This window comes from Aythya fuligula, chromosome 1, assembly GCF_009819795.1.
Source record: "Aythya fuligula isolate bAytFul2 chromosome 1, bAytFul2.pri, whole genome shotgun sequence".
NCBI lineage: Eukaryota > Metazoa > Chordata > Aves > Anseriformes > Anatidae > Aythya > Aythya fuligula.
In genome coordinates this window covers 115,863,897-115,877,311 of record NC_045559.1, presented here as the reverse complement: position 1 = coordinate 115,877,311, position 13,415 = coordinate 115,863,897, and the positions used below count along the sequence as shown (strand labels likewise).

Genomic DNA, 13,415 nt, shown 5'->3' with positions numbered 1-13,415 from the left:
AAGGTCCATTAGACCATATATAGTCAGCCTTTCCCAAGCCCTCAAGCCCTTTAAAATGTAACTCTATGGTGTATTCTTGCAGGTTGTCAATTTGTTTCGCATATACTATGTGTAAGAACTTCCATTGCCTTTTTTTTTTTTTTTTTTTAAATAAGCACTTAACAGATGACAGTAACTCACAAATAAATAAGCCTTATTTGGAGCATTTCTTTACTCAGTTTTAATAATAATGATCAGAAAAGGAAAAGACATCTTGAAAGGCAGGAAAAGTCTCCCATCCAAACAGAACACCATTTCTGGTTAGAAAAGTAACATCCTATGGCAAAATGATTAAACCGAGCCAACCAAGTAGACAGAAAACAATAAATTGATTCAGAGTTTTTGAACTATTTGCCCAAATAACTTGTAATATGCCAAATACTGTCTAGGTACAACAAAAATACTGCCAATGTACAGCGTGTTATAACGTGCTGACATGCCATCGCTGCCAGCTCACACGAAGGTACAGTGAGTGCTTTCATCTACCCTTTTAAGCCATTCCCCATTATTAGGGGAAAGATCTCCTACTTAAAGTTAACTCTTGAGATTAAAACAAAATGAAAATATAGAATATATTCAGTGCAGTGTTTCAAAATAAGGAAGGAATTATGTATCAAAGTTAGTTTCACATTCACATTTGTTTATCTTTGTTAACTTTAATGAAGGCAAGAAACAGTTTTCTATATTATATTGATCATTATTTTCCTTAGAATAAATCCAGTTTCTTCGGATGTTTTAAGTTGATTATTTCTGAAGGTGCAGTTCTGAAATCTTAGCACACTGCTAAGGAGATCTCAGTATTCTCAAAAGGTTTTTGAAACCAATTACAAACCACCACTAATCCATGAGGAACTGAAAATAAAGTCCTCCCTTTATTGCTTTAAATGATGGAAACAGAGAAGATCCTTAAATGAGCAAGGAAACTATTACATAGGGAATCACACTAGCGATTCAATCAAGGCACTAGTTAAAGGTTAAGTAGACTGCCAGTAACAGAATCCTTACCTGTCACTTTGCTTGTTGCAGAAGTCATTTCTTATTTTATCTACTATAGAGGTTCGGGGAAGGATATTTGTTTTGTTCTTTTTCTTGGCATCACTCTCAACTACTACAATTAGCCAGTCCACTGAGTTGTGAGCTTTGAGAACATTCTGCCACTTGGTGATGTCATCCTTGACTGTAGTTTTGTACACTTCCGTGTCCTGGGATGAGAAGTGGTGAATCACCAGATCAAACAGCAAATTTTGTTCCAACAAAAGAAAAAGCATAATGATATAGCTAACAGAATCAGAACTGCAGAGAAACAGAATTAAGGCTTACAAAATCCTGCCCAGTTGAGGTGATTTCACACTAATGGGCAGCTAAACTCTACCTCTTTGCTCTCTCACTCCCCCAAGGGGAGAAAATATGAAGAAAAGGGGCTCACCAATTAGTTCCAGGCAAAACAGACTCAGCATAGGGAGATTAATATAATTTATTGCTTGTCACTAGCAGACTAGAATAGTGAGAAACTAAAAGCAAATAAAAAACTCCTTCCTTCTTCCCCTCACACAGCACAGGGGAATGGGCAGTGGTGGCTGTGGTCAGTCTCTAGCATTTTGTCTCCACCACTCCCTCAGGGTCCCTCCCTGCCCCTGCTCCCCATGGGGTCCCTCCCACGGGATGCCGTCCTTCCCCAGCTGAGCCTTCGGGGGCTGCCCACAGGCAGCAGCTCCTCAAGCTTCATCCCCCAGGAGCAAACTGCCCACAGGCTGCAGCTCCGGCCCGGGGCCTGCTCCTGTGGGGGCTCTCCATGGGCCGCAGCCTCCTCCAGGCCACATCCACCTGCTCCACCGGGGGCTCCTCCACCCATGGGGGGGCTGCAGCGTGGAGATCTGCTCCATGTGGGACCCATGGGCTGCAGGGGGACAGCCTGCTCCACCAGGGGCCTCTCCACAGGCTGCAGGGGAACTGCTGCTGCCTGCCTGGAGCACCTCCTGCCCTCCTGCCGCACTCACCTGGGGGGCTGTTTGTCTCACATGTTCTCACTCCTCTTTCCCAGCTGCTGTCTCACAGCAGATATTTTTCCCCTTCCACAAATAATGAAGTAAAATAGAGATTTATATTTTTTAAGACTTAATCTCATGAACAGATGATAGCCACCACAAACAAATGTAAATCGGGCCACATTTGTTCATTATGTGGCAAGTGTGCTGTGCTACTGCAATAATGCTGTTAGACCTTGGGTTTTTTCATGCCAAAGTACTGAACACAGGTCATTCAAAAGCCTTTCCTCTTCGCACAAAGCAACGCTACAAATACAGGTTATGGTAAAAAGTACTGAAGTTTACAAGGCTTCCAATATATCAGGTATGCATGCTTAAGCAATGCAAACTTAATTGTTTAAATATCATGAAGATTAACTGAAAAATAACAGAGAGGACAGGTAGAAAGCCAAACAATTTCACTTTAAGTCTGAGGATCCAATTTTTCATTTTGCTTTCCTAATACTTACACAACATTCTGTCCAATAAATATGAAGAAAGGGAAAAGTCAGAAGAGCCTTATTCCCCTCTTTGGGTAGTAGCTCCTCTTTAAACTGCACAAAGTTAGATTCTAGATGAATCATCTTCGGAGCACGGCCATACGACCTGCAAAGTTTAAAAACTGAAATTAGGAAACGCGACCTAAGTTGCAGAACATTTTCAAAAATAAAAATTTATTTTGTGGAAGAGGAATGAACTGAAACATTCTGGTATTGGAAACCCCAAAACTGTGCTTACTGCAGTTTGTTAACTGAAATGTGGTATCACTTGAAATGTTACAGATGCTCCGTTTTGCAAGAAGAGGAGCTAGAAGCTTTTCAGCTTTCATTAAGAGATTTCTTCTATCTAAAAGTTTCTAAAAGTAGAAAATTCCAAATAGGAAAATTCCCAAAATATTTTTCTCCCACCAGAACAGTGTGCCACACCAGTCTGTTTTGCATGAAGTTTCATCAAGTTCCACTTAAACTTTACCTATATCCTCATGAAAAAGAGCAGCACATCCCTTTCAAAACACCCAAAGCATATCAAGGCACATACCAAAACAAACCAATGACAACAAAAAGAAACACAGCGCTATTATTATTTTTCTTCAGGGGAAGTTCAACATAGCTGAAGTGCTGAAATGATCATCCTAAGGTGCATGTTTACCTCGTCTTTCCAAGGCAGTTGCCACATTTGATTCAGTTTACAGTAAGAGCTTCTCAGAGCACACACGCACACCTTCCCAAGTCTAGTAACACACTGAAATAGTACAACAAATGTAAATTTACCTCCTCCATTCCATGGGTTCTCTCGGAAGCTGCTGAGAAAGCGTAGGATACAGGGAAGTAAATAAATTCTGATCTCCAGCACCTAAACACGAAAGAGATAAGTTTATCATCACGTGCAAATTACACAAAAGATTAATAAACTATGCTATCAATAGCTTGTTTGAATAAGGAGATGTAATTCTTTCTGCTATGAGGAAACCAGAGTCCAACACTACGTTGTGTTTTTTTTTTTTTTTCCTTTTTTTCTTTAAATCATGTTTTCCCAACGTAGTACAACACTTTAACATGGCAGATAATACCTATGCTGTTATACCTTCCTATTACAGTTTTCCACATACCAATGAGAAAACCGCTCTCTTAGGAAGACAGTATCACCCATATTTTAAAGCTGGTCCAGCTTTAAAAAAAATAAACAAGCAACTCCTTAGCCAGAGTTAGTGCTTTACTGGGTTCGATTCCTCTCCCCCATTACCCTGAGGCTGCTGCCAGTAGGAAGCAGCCCACTGCTGTTGCTGCCCTCAGAAACACTATGTCTGTTAACCCAAGGCTGTTAACCCCTGGAGCTGACCCTACACGGACACGCAGATCTGGGGCCAGGCTTTAATCCCTTGGGCTTTGGACAACTGCATTAAATGCCAACACCGCTGGAGCAGCTGCTTATACACAAGGTGGAACAAAACACAGGACCCAGCATAATACACTGTTAGCAGCCCACAAATACCAATTCTTAAATTCTGTCCTGTTGCATAATAAAAAGAAGCCTGATTAAGTGACAAAATCAGCCAAGCCAGGTCTTCTAACATCTGACCAAAATAGCTGTTATTCAGTGATACAATTTCCTAGAATAGCTTAAAAATAAATAAACAAATAAACACTCTATTATTAGTGCTCCAGCCTTAAGTCTCTGGAAAGTTTCTAAACAAGCACTTTACTCTTCCCTTCCATCTCGCTTTGTCTGAATTAAGCGTACCACACTAAATCTTTAATATAATACCATAAACAAAGGTCTAAAATGAATACCGAAACAAGTATTAGTCATATTGCTAATGCTGTCTCATACCCAGTTACACCATCTCTATGAGCTAGGCCGTGGAGAACTGTTTATTGATTTGCAACTCATTACTGCCCATAGGAAGTGAAATATGGCTCCGTGATTTAGCAGCAGCACGCTGACCAAATTAAAGTGATAGTCCATGAAGCTTCCAGCCTGACGACGAGAAAACAGCGTAGCACAGCTCCTGTGCTCTTTCTGTATGCACTTAAACATCTAATATGTGCCCCAAAATGTTGGGGAATGCAACATCTGGAGTAAAAATATTTTTCTGTAACACACAGAAGCTACAAAAGGGATAATATTGAGGCGCCCTCCTATTACAGAGGACTCCATCGTATTATCAGCTGAAGAAAAGTTAAATTGGATTCCAAGCCAGCTTTTCCTCCTGTATTGGTTTGGAGGGAATGAAGAATATATGTAAGAATGCATTTTATCATCAGTGCAAGATTACCCTGTCTCTGCTGTCCTCAGCACATTTGAGCCCTCCATCAAACCCTACAAATGAGGTTAGCAGCGGGCAACTCCAGCACAGTACTGACACAGGGCAAACACCAGGACTGGTTGGTAGGATCAGCTTGGAAAGGACCATAATTGTTGGCAAGATGCACAGTAATTTGTGAACTGCCTGCTTCTGGGGAAAAGGGAAGAAGATCACAATAAGCAGGCAACACAAGCACAACCTTCCTGAGTAACAGAACAAAAGTCCTGCAAGATCAGGATTATTTTGGAGGGTTGTTGTGCCAAGTGACCGAGGCTCAAGGGACGTGAAGCACTGCAGAGGTCTCATTCTGTTCTGGGTACATCTCTGAAGCATTAGTAGTTGCTGCAAAAATGTTAAATGTTAAAAAAAAACACTCACACCAAAACCAAACAAAACCCACACGCATGAATTTTCCCTTCCATCTCACTGAATTTTGAATGAAACACTCCAAAACCGTAAGAGCTCCCTGGAATCCAAAATTACAGCAGCCACCACAAGTCTGGAGAACAAAAAGCTGGAGAATTGCTTTCAAGATTGGTGTTGTTGCTGTTGTTCTTTAAACAAGCAAGCAAAAAAATCACACGCACTGAATACAGAGCCGCGTGGCTGGATGCCTCAGCACCGTTTTAGCACAGCGAGCTCGCTCCAGCGGATGGGTCTTGACACAAAGCTCTCACCCCAAGGACTGTCAGTAATGGGGGGAAAGTACTCCCAGCCAGAGCACAGAGTGTGATTAGGTACAGCTGAAAAGGAGAAGGAAGGATGGGTAGGAATGGGAAACAAAAGTAATTTTGGGATCCTACCATGAGGAAAATGCAGCAGCTTTTTAGAGGATTTTCTTCTCTGAGCACTGCCAGAATTAAACAAGACCTAAATATCCCAATAGAGATGGTGACTTGGGAATAAAATCCTTTATCACTTAAGATAATTATATGAGGGCATCTTTAGTTTTATTATGTTCTTTGAGTTTGTCTCATAAATATCTTCTAGAAAGAAATCGAATTAGGTTTAATAGATTTATATTGATAATTACACATTTATACACAATTTTAAAATATACTCTGTAACTTCTCCGTTTTTTAAGTAAATCTAATAAGTCTTTGACTGTTTTATTTGAATACGGGATTTTTATTTTATTTTATTGATTAGAGTAGGAAGTCCTGCTAATCCATACCCTCTGGAGTACCCATGTCAGCTTTTCTAGTACGTGTATCTCAATTAATCCACTCTCCATCTGGATGTTAAAAAAGAAAAAAGCACATGTGTAGCCTCTTCTCTCTGTCTCTCCTCACCCCCAAAATACAGAAAAAAAGCACAGGAACTCCTGATGCTACTCCCAGTATGGGATGGTTCTGTATGTGAAGCAGCAACGTTTATTTTAACTAACAAGATAACAGAAAGCACTGAGGCTCCAATGATATGCCTTTGCCAGAAACACTCCTGGAGAAAGGGAAGAAAGGAGACAGCATGTATGTGTCCCCTCTTGCCACCCCACAAAACCGAGAAGGCATGCCCTTTGCCTCTTAGCTCAACAGCTCACAAACAAATCTAGACAGACAGGTATCTGTCCAGAAATCACATGCAAATAAAGCACTGCAAAGGCTGAAAAGGGTTTTACCATAAGCCTAAATCAAACAATGAGGCAGAGAGCATAATTTTAAAAGAATTTTTATGACCCAGAAGCACTTGACGTCCCCCAAACAGAGCTCCAAGGTGTTTTGCTCAGATGGCCAGGCCAGGCACGAGAGGAACCAAACTAACTCAGACAAGTCTGGATTGTGAAGCTGGCTGGAAAACCTCGTTACACAACTAAGTAAAGAACACACACTGGTTTTATATATCCAGGGACAGGCCGTATCCCTGCAGTGCACATCACAGCCATACACCTAAGCCTTTGGAAAACCTTTGAAGGTGACATCAAGCAAGAACAGAGAGGGGCAACTAGCACCAGAACGCCCTTTGTTTGGGTGGCAGCGTAATGCAAAGCTGACCGAGTGCCCCACTCCAAGACCACACGAAGTTATGCATGGAAACGTCATGTTATTGGGCCCATGTTTGAAGTTTTCTCCATTCCTTCCTCCTCGTCTTTCTCCCTGGCATTCTGGCACATGAATTCAGTGCAGCCATCCCCCTTCCCTCTGCCCCCACAGTCCTGCCAACCACACCAAGACTCCCCGGAGAAGCTCTGTGTGACAGCTCTCTGACACTGAAACCTCAAAAACATCAATATTTTAGTTGATGCCTGCCCCAAACCCACCCAAATCCCCAATATTATTTTTTTTTCTAACACATCCCAAACTTTTTTAGCTGCTGAGTGGCTTTGTGACTGCAATATCTGAACATCCCACAGCCGATGTTTTCCTCTGGAGGAAATTACCCCAACCCACTAACTACACAGGCAGCGTAAAAAGAAAACTCCTGAGGTCAGATGACTGAAGCAGACAAATATTTTTCTTTGATACCGATGCAAAACCCAGTCAGCCGAGACAAAAGGCTCCGAATACCTACAAGAGAGCTCAGTGCCAAGACTACACTTTAGTGGGTTTGTTTAGTTTTTATTCCCAACTATTGTTCAAAGCTAATCTTTCTGATCCCGCTTTTCCACTGGTTAAAAGCTCTGCTATGAATCTTTTTTTCATAATTCATTAGCCTATTATAACTGTATCCATCCAAAGTTTTGAAAGATTTTGTTGGTGGGTTTGGTTTTTGAAAGGTCATCCCGCTCCCCGGCCTGGCTTCATTTTCAGAAGAGGGCTAAAAGCTGAAACACAAAGACAAAAATCTAAAAATTCTACCTCATTCACTAGTAGCCTGCAGAAGAAATTCCTTTTAGTAAAACGTTGTGTCTTTACTTTCTGCTGCCCCACTAAGTTTATTAAATAGGGGTTTAGGCTAACAAGACTACGCTGCCTCTTCCAGTCTTCCAAGCTCTTCCAGTCCAGAACAGTATCTTTACCTGTAAGCATTTGCTCACACTCCAAAGAGATGTGAAATTCCCCCCGCATCCCCTTCCCTTGTATTAGTCTTTCCTTTTATGCTGTTCTTGTAGATATTTACAAACACTTTCCACTGGCAGGCCTGCAATGGCTTTGCTGATGGTTTTGCTTTTGTGCGCATCTGCCTTGAATGTGCACAGTCTGCACATGGATCAGATGAAATCCATGCACCCTATTCTCTCCGGAGAGATATATCAAGTCCTTTCAACCAGCAGTATTGACAGCTGAGAACAAATACACACACATGCTATATATAAATATATATATAAAAAAAACAGATGCTACAAGCTGATAAGGAATGCTCAGCAACTACATGGCAATAATTGCAAAAGAACAGCTTGGTAAGAAAGCTGGGAAAATCCTATTAAATTCTTTCATTTAGCAGGATTGTCTTCAGCCTTCAACTTGCTCTTTATATGGAAAATGACAAAGTGCAAGAACTTAAGTGCAAGCCAGGTACATAACAACAAGTTCTCCCATCAGAACACTTGGCTGGTATATATTTGCATGAACACTGTGCAAATGTTCCAAAGACTTTTTCGAATTAAATTTAAAATATGACCAAAGAGAAGGAAGCAGCACTGCTTATGTTTCCTAGGAAAGCACTCTGCGTCGTCTTAAAGATTACACCAAGTCAATATTGCAAAGAAGGCACCTCAGTTCAAGATGTCAGAGGCAAACAATCAACTTGCCTCTTCAGATAAAAAACAATTAACGATGGTAAAAACAGTATTTCTACGGCAGTGAGAAAGCTAAAAGCTGACTCGTCAGAGTTTGCAAGGTTATGTGCCACGGTGAGAACAAGGAGCCTTTGTGGTACTCAGATCTAACTGACAGGAACGACCTGGCACTACAAGGGATGCTGCCACTTGGAGAAAATGGGGAAAAAAACAGAGGAACTGCGTCTTTCTGTGAACATACTACTTTCTCCACACTTAGAAAATGAGGTTGTCTGCTTGTTTAGAGAAAACGCCTTCAGGAGCTGTTGGTTTGCAGAACTGACTTCTATTAATCTAAATTCTCCGGCAATACAAATACCCTTAAATATAAGACCAACGCAGCTACATACGTATCCCAAAGGAAAAAAAAATGTAATTATTATGGAAAGAGTAGTGTCAAAAACTGCATTTGCTATTGTCATGAATTATACAAGCCACAGGGAAGCTACCTTTTTTTTTTTTTTCTACAGGCCAGAGCCCATATATATTTATATAGGTTGCTGTGTTCAGGACTGTACCAGTGCAGCAAATTATTTCTTTTACAACACAGACAAACTCTCAGGCTGGAAAGCACAACTCTTGGCCTGTTTGTTCCTCGCAGAAGCATGCTTTTCAGAGTACTCTCAAACTTATTCCAAGTAGATAAAAACAGTTGTTTACAAAACATCACTGTATGCACAGCATTGAAAACAACTTTCATTCAAAAAAAAACAAACAAACAAACAAACAAAAAAACCACAAATCTTTCTCTTCATATCTCCATTACTGAGAAACCCTGAAAGTTCATAGGAGCATTTCATGATACAAATGTTTACCTGACAGAGATTAACCTACGTTTTGTAGCAAAAGGAAGTATTTATGTTCCTAGACACAACCTCACTTAACCTTCACTCCTCCTTTATACGGTCTTTTGACCATTTTTAATTATGGCTAGTTTTAACTAAGGGGGGAGCAATTACACTGGACAACTTCAACTGCCTGAAACCAGGGCAACAAAACAAGTTGTATTGGCTGAGCAGCTTCTAATATTGTAGCTTTGAATGTATTTTCCAGCAAACCAAATCTGAGTCAACAATCCCCTTCCTGAAAGGCCACACTTCATCTCCTCATAAATCACCAGCGCTGTAATGGTCAGAAAAGCTTTCCCTCAAGTAAATCGTTTATGTTGAATGCATTTGCTCGAAATTCCATAGTCTCCAAGCAGTCATCTTCGCTGGACAGAGAAGAAAGGAAATTAAAGCAGCTAAAGCAAAATGCACTCCCACCATTAAAAGCAAATGTTTTAGTTTAAAAATGATAGCAAGTCACCCTTACTACATTCGCCAGAGAGGTCATCTCTGAGCACTTTTACCCAATTAGCTTTATTTCCTGAATTCAGTTGACTAGGACCAATCCATTGCAATCCACATCAGTAAAGACACTACTGTCACGGTTGTTCACAGCCCCAGGAATGATGCCTGTAGTCCAGCAGCAAGGTGCACACGTGATATATAACATTCACCTTACATCTGATTTGCAGATATGTTGCCATCATAATGTTTGATGATGAGTGCATAATATTTTGCAACCTCAAAATACAGTCATATGTTAAAGTCATAATTATTTTTAAAAGCAGATCATTGGGTTTGACTGAAACTGAAGAAATCTAATGTTTGGAATTTTCAAAATTTCCTTGTGCAAAGAGACCAGAGCTCTTTCCTGCATTTAACACCCAAAAAAAAGCAACCCTGAGGTAAAACTACATGTACTTCAACAGGCCGAATGGCATTTTACATATTCCAATCATACAGGATCAGTAAGGACTGATACGCATCTCATCTCCTCTCCAACAAAAGACACACACAAGCCAATTCCAATTCTGGATACAATATAAAACCAGCAAACCTACAACACTCTCCACTACAGCCTGAGCAGTACCATAACACCAACAAGGATGGCAAAGCTATCCGTTACGTTTCCAGTATGCACATTTTTCCATCTTTCACCTGAAGTGAAATGGCTTTCAAAGGTGTCTTGAAGTAGATGAGTACTGCACATTCAGCAGAGGTATCACTGACTTCAGATTAGGAACTGCATCCAAAATCAGTGAGAAAGTTTAAGAAGAGCACGTTTATGAAACAGAGTCTGAGGAAAACAGTGTGTATACAGACACGGAGTTCTGTACATTTTGGATATATCTGGATATTTTTCTAAATACCGATATTGAAGACGTTAATCGTCGGTCACAAAAAATAATGTTTACTCTGCGCTAAGCCAACACACAACTGTGAAACAAGTGTCTGTTGCACCAGTGCAGGCTTTGCTGATAACACGCAAACATCTGGTTTCTTGTGCCACCGACAGCGTTACTTCTGACCAGCGCAGAGTTCTCCGGCCGATCCCGCTCGCCGTCCCGTGGCGTTTGCAGCCTTGCAGCCGTGGTTCACGTGCTGTTTTGGCGTGAACTTTGTGTGCCACCCTGCACGCCTGTGGGAGTGCAGGGGCTCACGTTTTCCATCAGGACCGAGGTCCAGGCGTCCCGGCTGCCTACCTGCGACACCTGGAAGGGCTAATTCACCGCTGCGGTGTGCTGAATAAACTGAGCTTAAACTAAAGCGTGGTATTTACAGATTAAATTTAACATCAGCAGAGGAAGCCTCGTTCCCTCTGACACCCTAAGCACTGTCACACCTGCCTGAAGACCAGGGCTGGGGTCCGACCGTCCTACTACCTCCACATCCCTCCCTCACGGCCATGCCCCTCAGCGCCCAACGCCCCTCACCACTTCTTCTTACCGACCACCGCCCCGCCGCACCGGGGAGCGACCCCCACTTCCAGACGACCCCCTCGTGTGCCACCAGCCCCCTTTGAGTGCCACCAGCCCCCCTTGAAAGCCACCACCCCCCCGGTTGCCCACAGCCCCCTCCCCGCTGCCATTTTCCTCACGGGGCGGGAGAGGGGGGGGGGGGGAGAAAGGAAGGCGCCACCGACAGCCGCCCCCCCGCCGCCGCCGCCCCAAACCACCCCCCACACCACCACCGCCGGTGCCCTCACAGGTGACGATGGGCTTGTTCTCCATGGTGTAGATCACCGGCGGCTTCTCCCCGCCCTCCTCCTCCTCGGCGGCCGCCGCCGCGCCGGGGTCCATGAGCGGGCGGCGTCCTCAGCCGCGGCTCCCCCGCCCGCCCGCCGCCATGGAGACGCCGCCGCCGGGGAGGGAGGGGGGGGGGGGCTGCCGCCGGGGCTCCCCCCCGGTGCTCTCCGTCCCCTTCTTTCGCCTCCTTTTCCCTTCCCTTCGTTCCCCGCCGCTCCGGAGGGGCAGGCGCAGGGCCCATCCGCTTCCTGGAGCAGCGAGGAGCATTACCGCTTCCGGGGAGCGCCGCCGCCGCCGCCCGGCCGGCAGGGAGCGGGGCGGTGGGCGGCGAGAAGGGGGGGAGGCTGCTCCGTGCGACCCCGGGTGGGGGGTTTTTTCTCTGGATAATGGGGTCTGAGGTTCATGAGGGGGTTAGGTTGGAAATGAGGGGGTGTTTCTGCTCGGAAAGAGCAGTCAGGCATTGGAATGGGTTGCCCAGGGAGGTGGTGGAGTCACCGTCCCTGGGGGTGTTCAAGGAGAGGATGGATGTGGTGCTTGGGGACATGGTTTAGTGGGTGACATTGGTGGTACGGGGTGGTTGGACCATTCACATGCGGCCCTTAAAGCATAAGTATTTACAATGTAGGTTTTTGCATGTGTAGGGTTAACATCCTAGTGCCCCTCCATTGGGTCTCATTCTTTGTGTTCGACTTCAGCACTCATAAAGTTGACTTTCTGTACCGCACGCTGAGATCCAGCTCTTCTGATTTGTTTCTAATAAAGCCACTGTTCACCTCCGAAGCGTGCAAGTTCTTCAGAATCAGGAACCCTAAGCTTAAAGAATTTACACCTTCCAATCTTTAACAGAAGCAATTTCGATACAGAAGACCACGCTACGAAGTAGCCTGCCATAAAGGGTAAAAAAATGAAAAACACTCCATACACGTGTAAAGCTAAACGTAATGCTAAGGTAGTGCTATAAATACCAGTGTATTACTCATAAGTGTGTACTGCACAGTGACATTGTGCAAAGGTGCTTTGAGTATGTACAGAAGGCACATTGTTTAGGTTTTTCTTTCAGCACAACCTTAACTCTGTTTGCTTGGCTAGTAATGTTGTTTTAAAAGTAATTACAGCATCCATGTAACAGGTTTTGTCCCATACAGCAGGTGTATACGGTCAGTTTTATCTCTAGTACACTGTCTTGTTAATGATCATTTCCAAATCTTTGAATATTTTTATCAGCTTTTGCCCAGAACTTCTGTTTCACTTGAGTTATAACAAGACTTGTTTCCTTCATGCAGTCAAATACAAAATTATTTATAAGTCCAAAATTTTAAAAATCTTGTACAGCATAATAAAATGTTATATCTGATCTTCATGTTTAAGTGAGCAGCTGGACATAAATATTTTGTAATTACCTTGTGTGTGCATGTACTGAGAATCAAGCTGTATCATGGCACCATAACCCAACAATCTTCTTTAAAAAATGACAGCATTTATGTATCATTTTGCAGAATCACTAATAAATACATGGCAAATATGTGATTCACTGAAACAGAAAAGAAACAATTATATGCACATTTAGAAAATGATGAATTCATTCCAATCAACTTTAACTCACTTCATGTATCTGTCAAATTGGCGATCCTGCACAGACATAATGTAGGTATGAAAACAGGCAAATTTTGGTTAAATAAGTAGGAATCTCTTCCAACAACCGCCCATCAGTGTAGAGTGCTCATCCCCTTTCTCAGAAATTAGAGCTGAATTCGGTTG

At 42.9% G+C, this 13,415-nt stretch overlaps 1 protein-coding gene across 1 annotated transcript in view; it reads right to left on the bottom strand.

Annotated features, from left to right (window-relative positions):
• Positions 1 to 11,900, bottom strand: part of TRAPPC10 (trafficking protein particle complex 10) — a 39,044-nt gene extending 27,144 nt beyond the window's left edge. Inside the window, exons 1-4 of the mRNA XM_032187978.1 lie at positions 11,618 to 11,900; positions 3,335 to 3,416; positions 2,534 to 2,669; positions 1,045 to 1,241 (exon numbers count right to left, since the gene is read on the bottom strand). Of these exons, the coding sequence (XP_032043869.1) occupies positions 1,045 to 1,241; positions 2,534 to 2,669; positions 3,335 to 3,416; positions 11,618 to 11,711 (509 nt within the window). The 5' untranslated portion in view covers positions 11,712 to 11,900. The remainder of the gene's footprint in view (positions 1 to 1,044; positions 1,242 to 2,533; positions 2,670 to 3,334; positions 3,417 to 11,617) is intronic.
• Between the last annotated feature and the right edge of the window lie 1,515 nt (positions 11,901 to 13,415).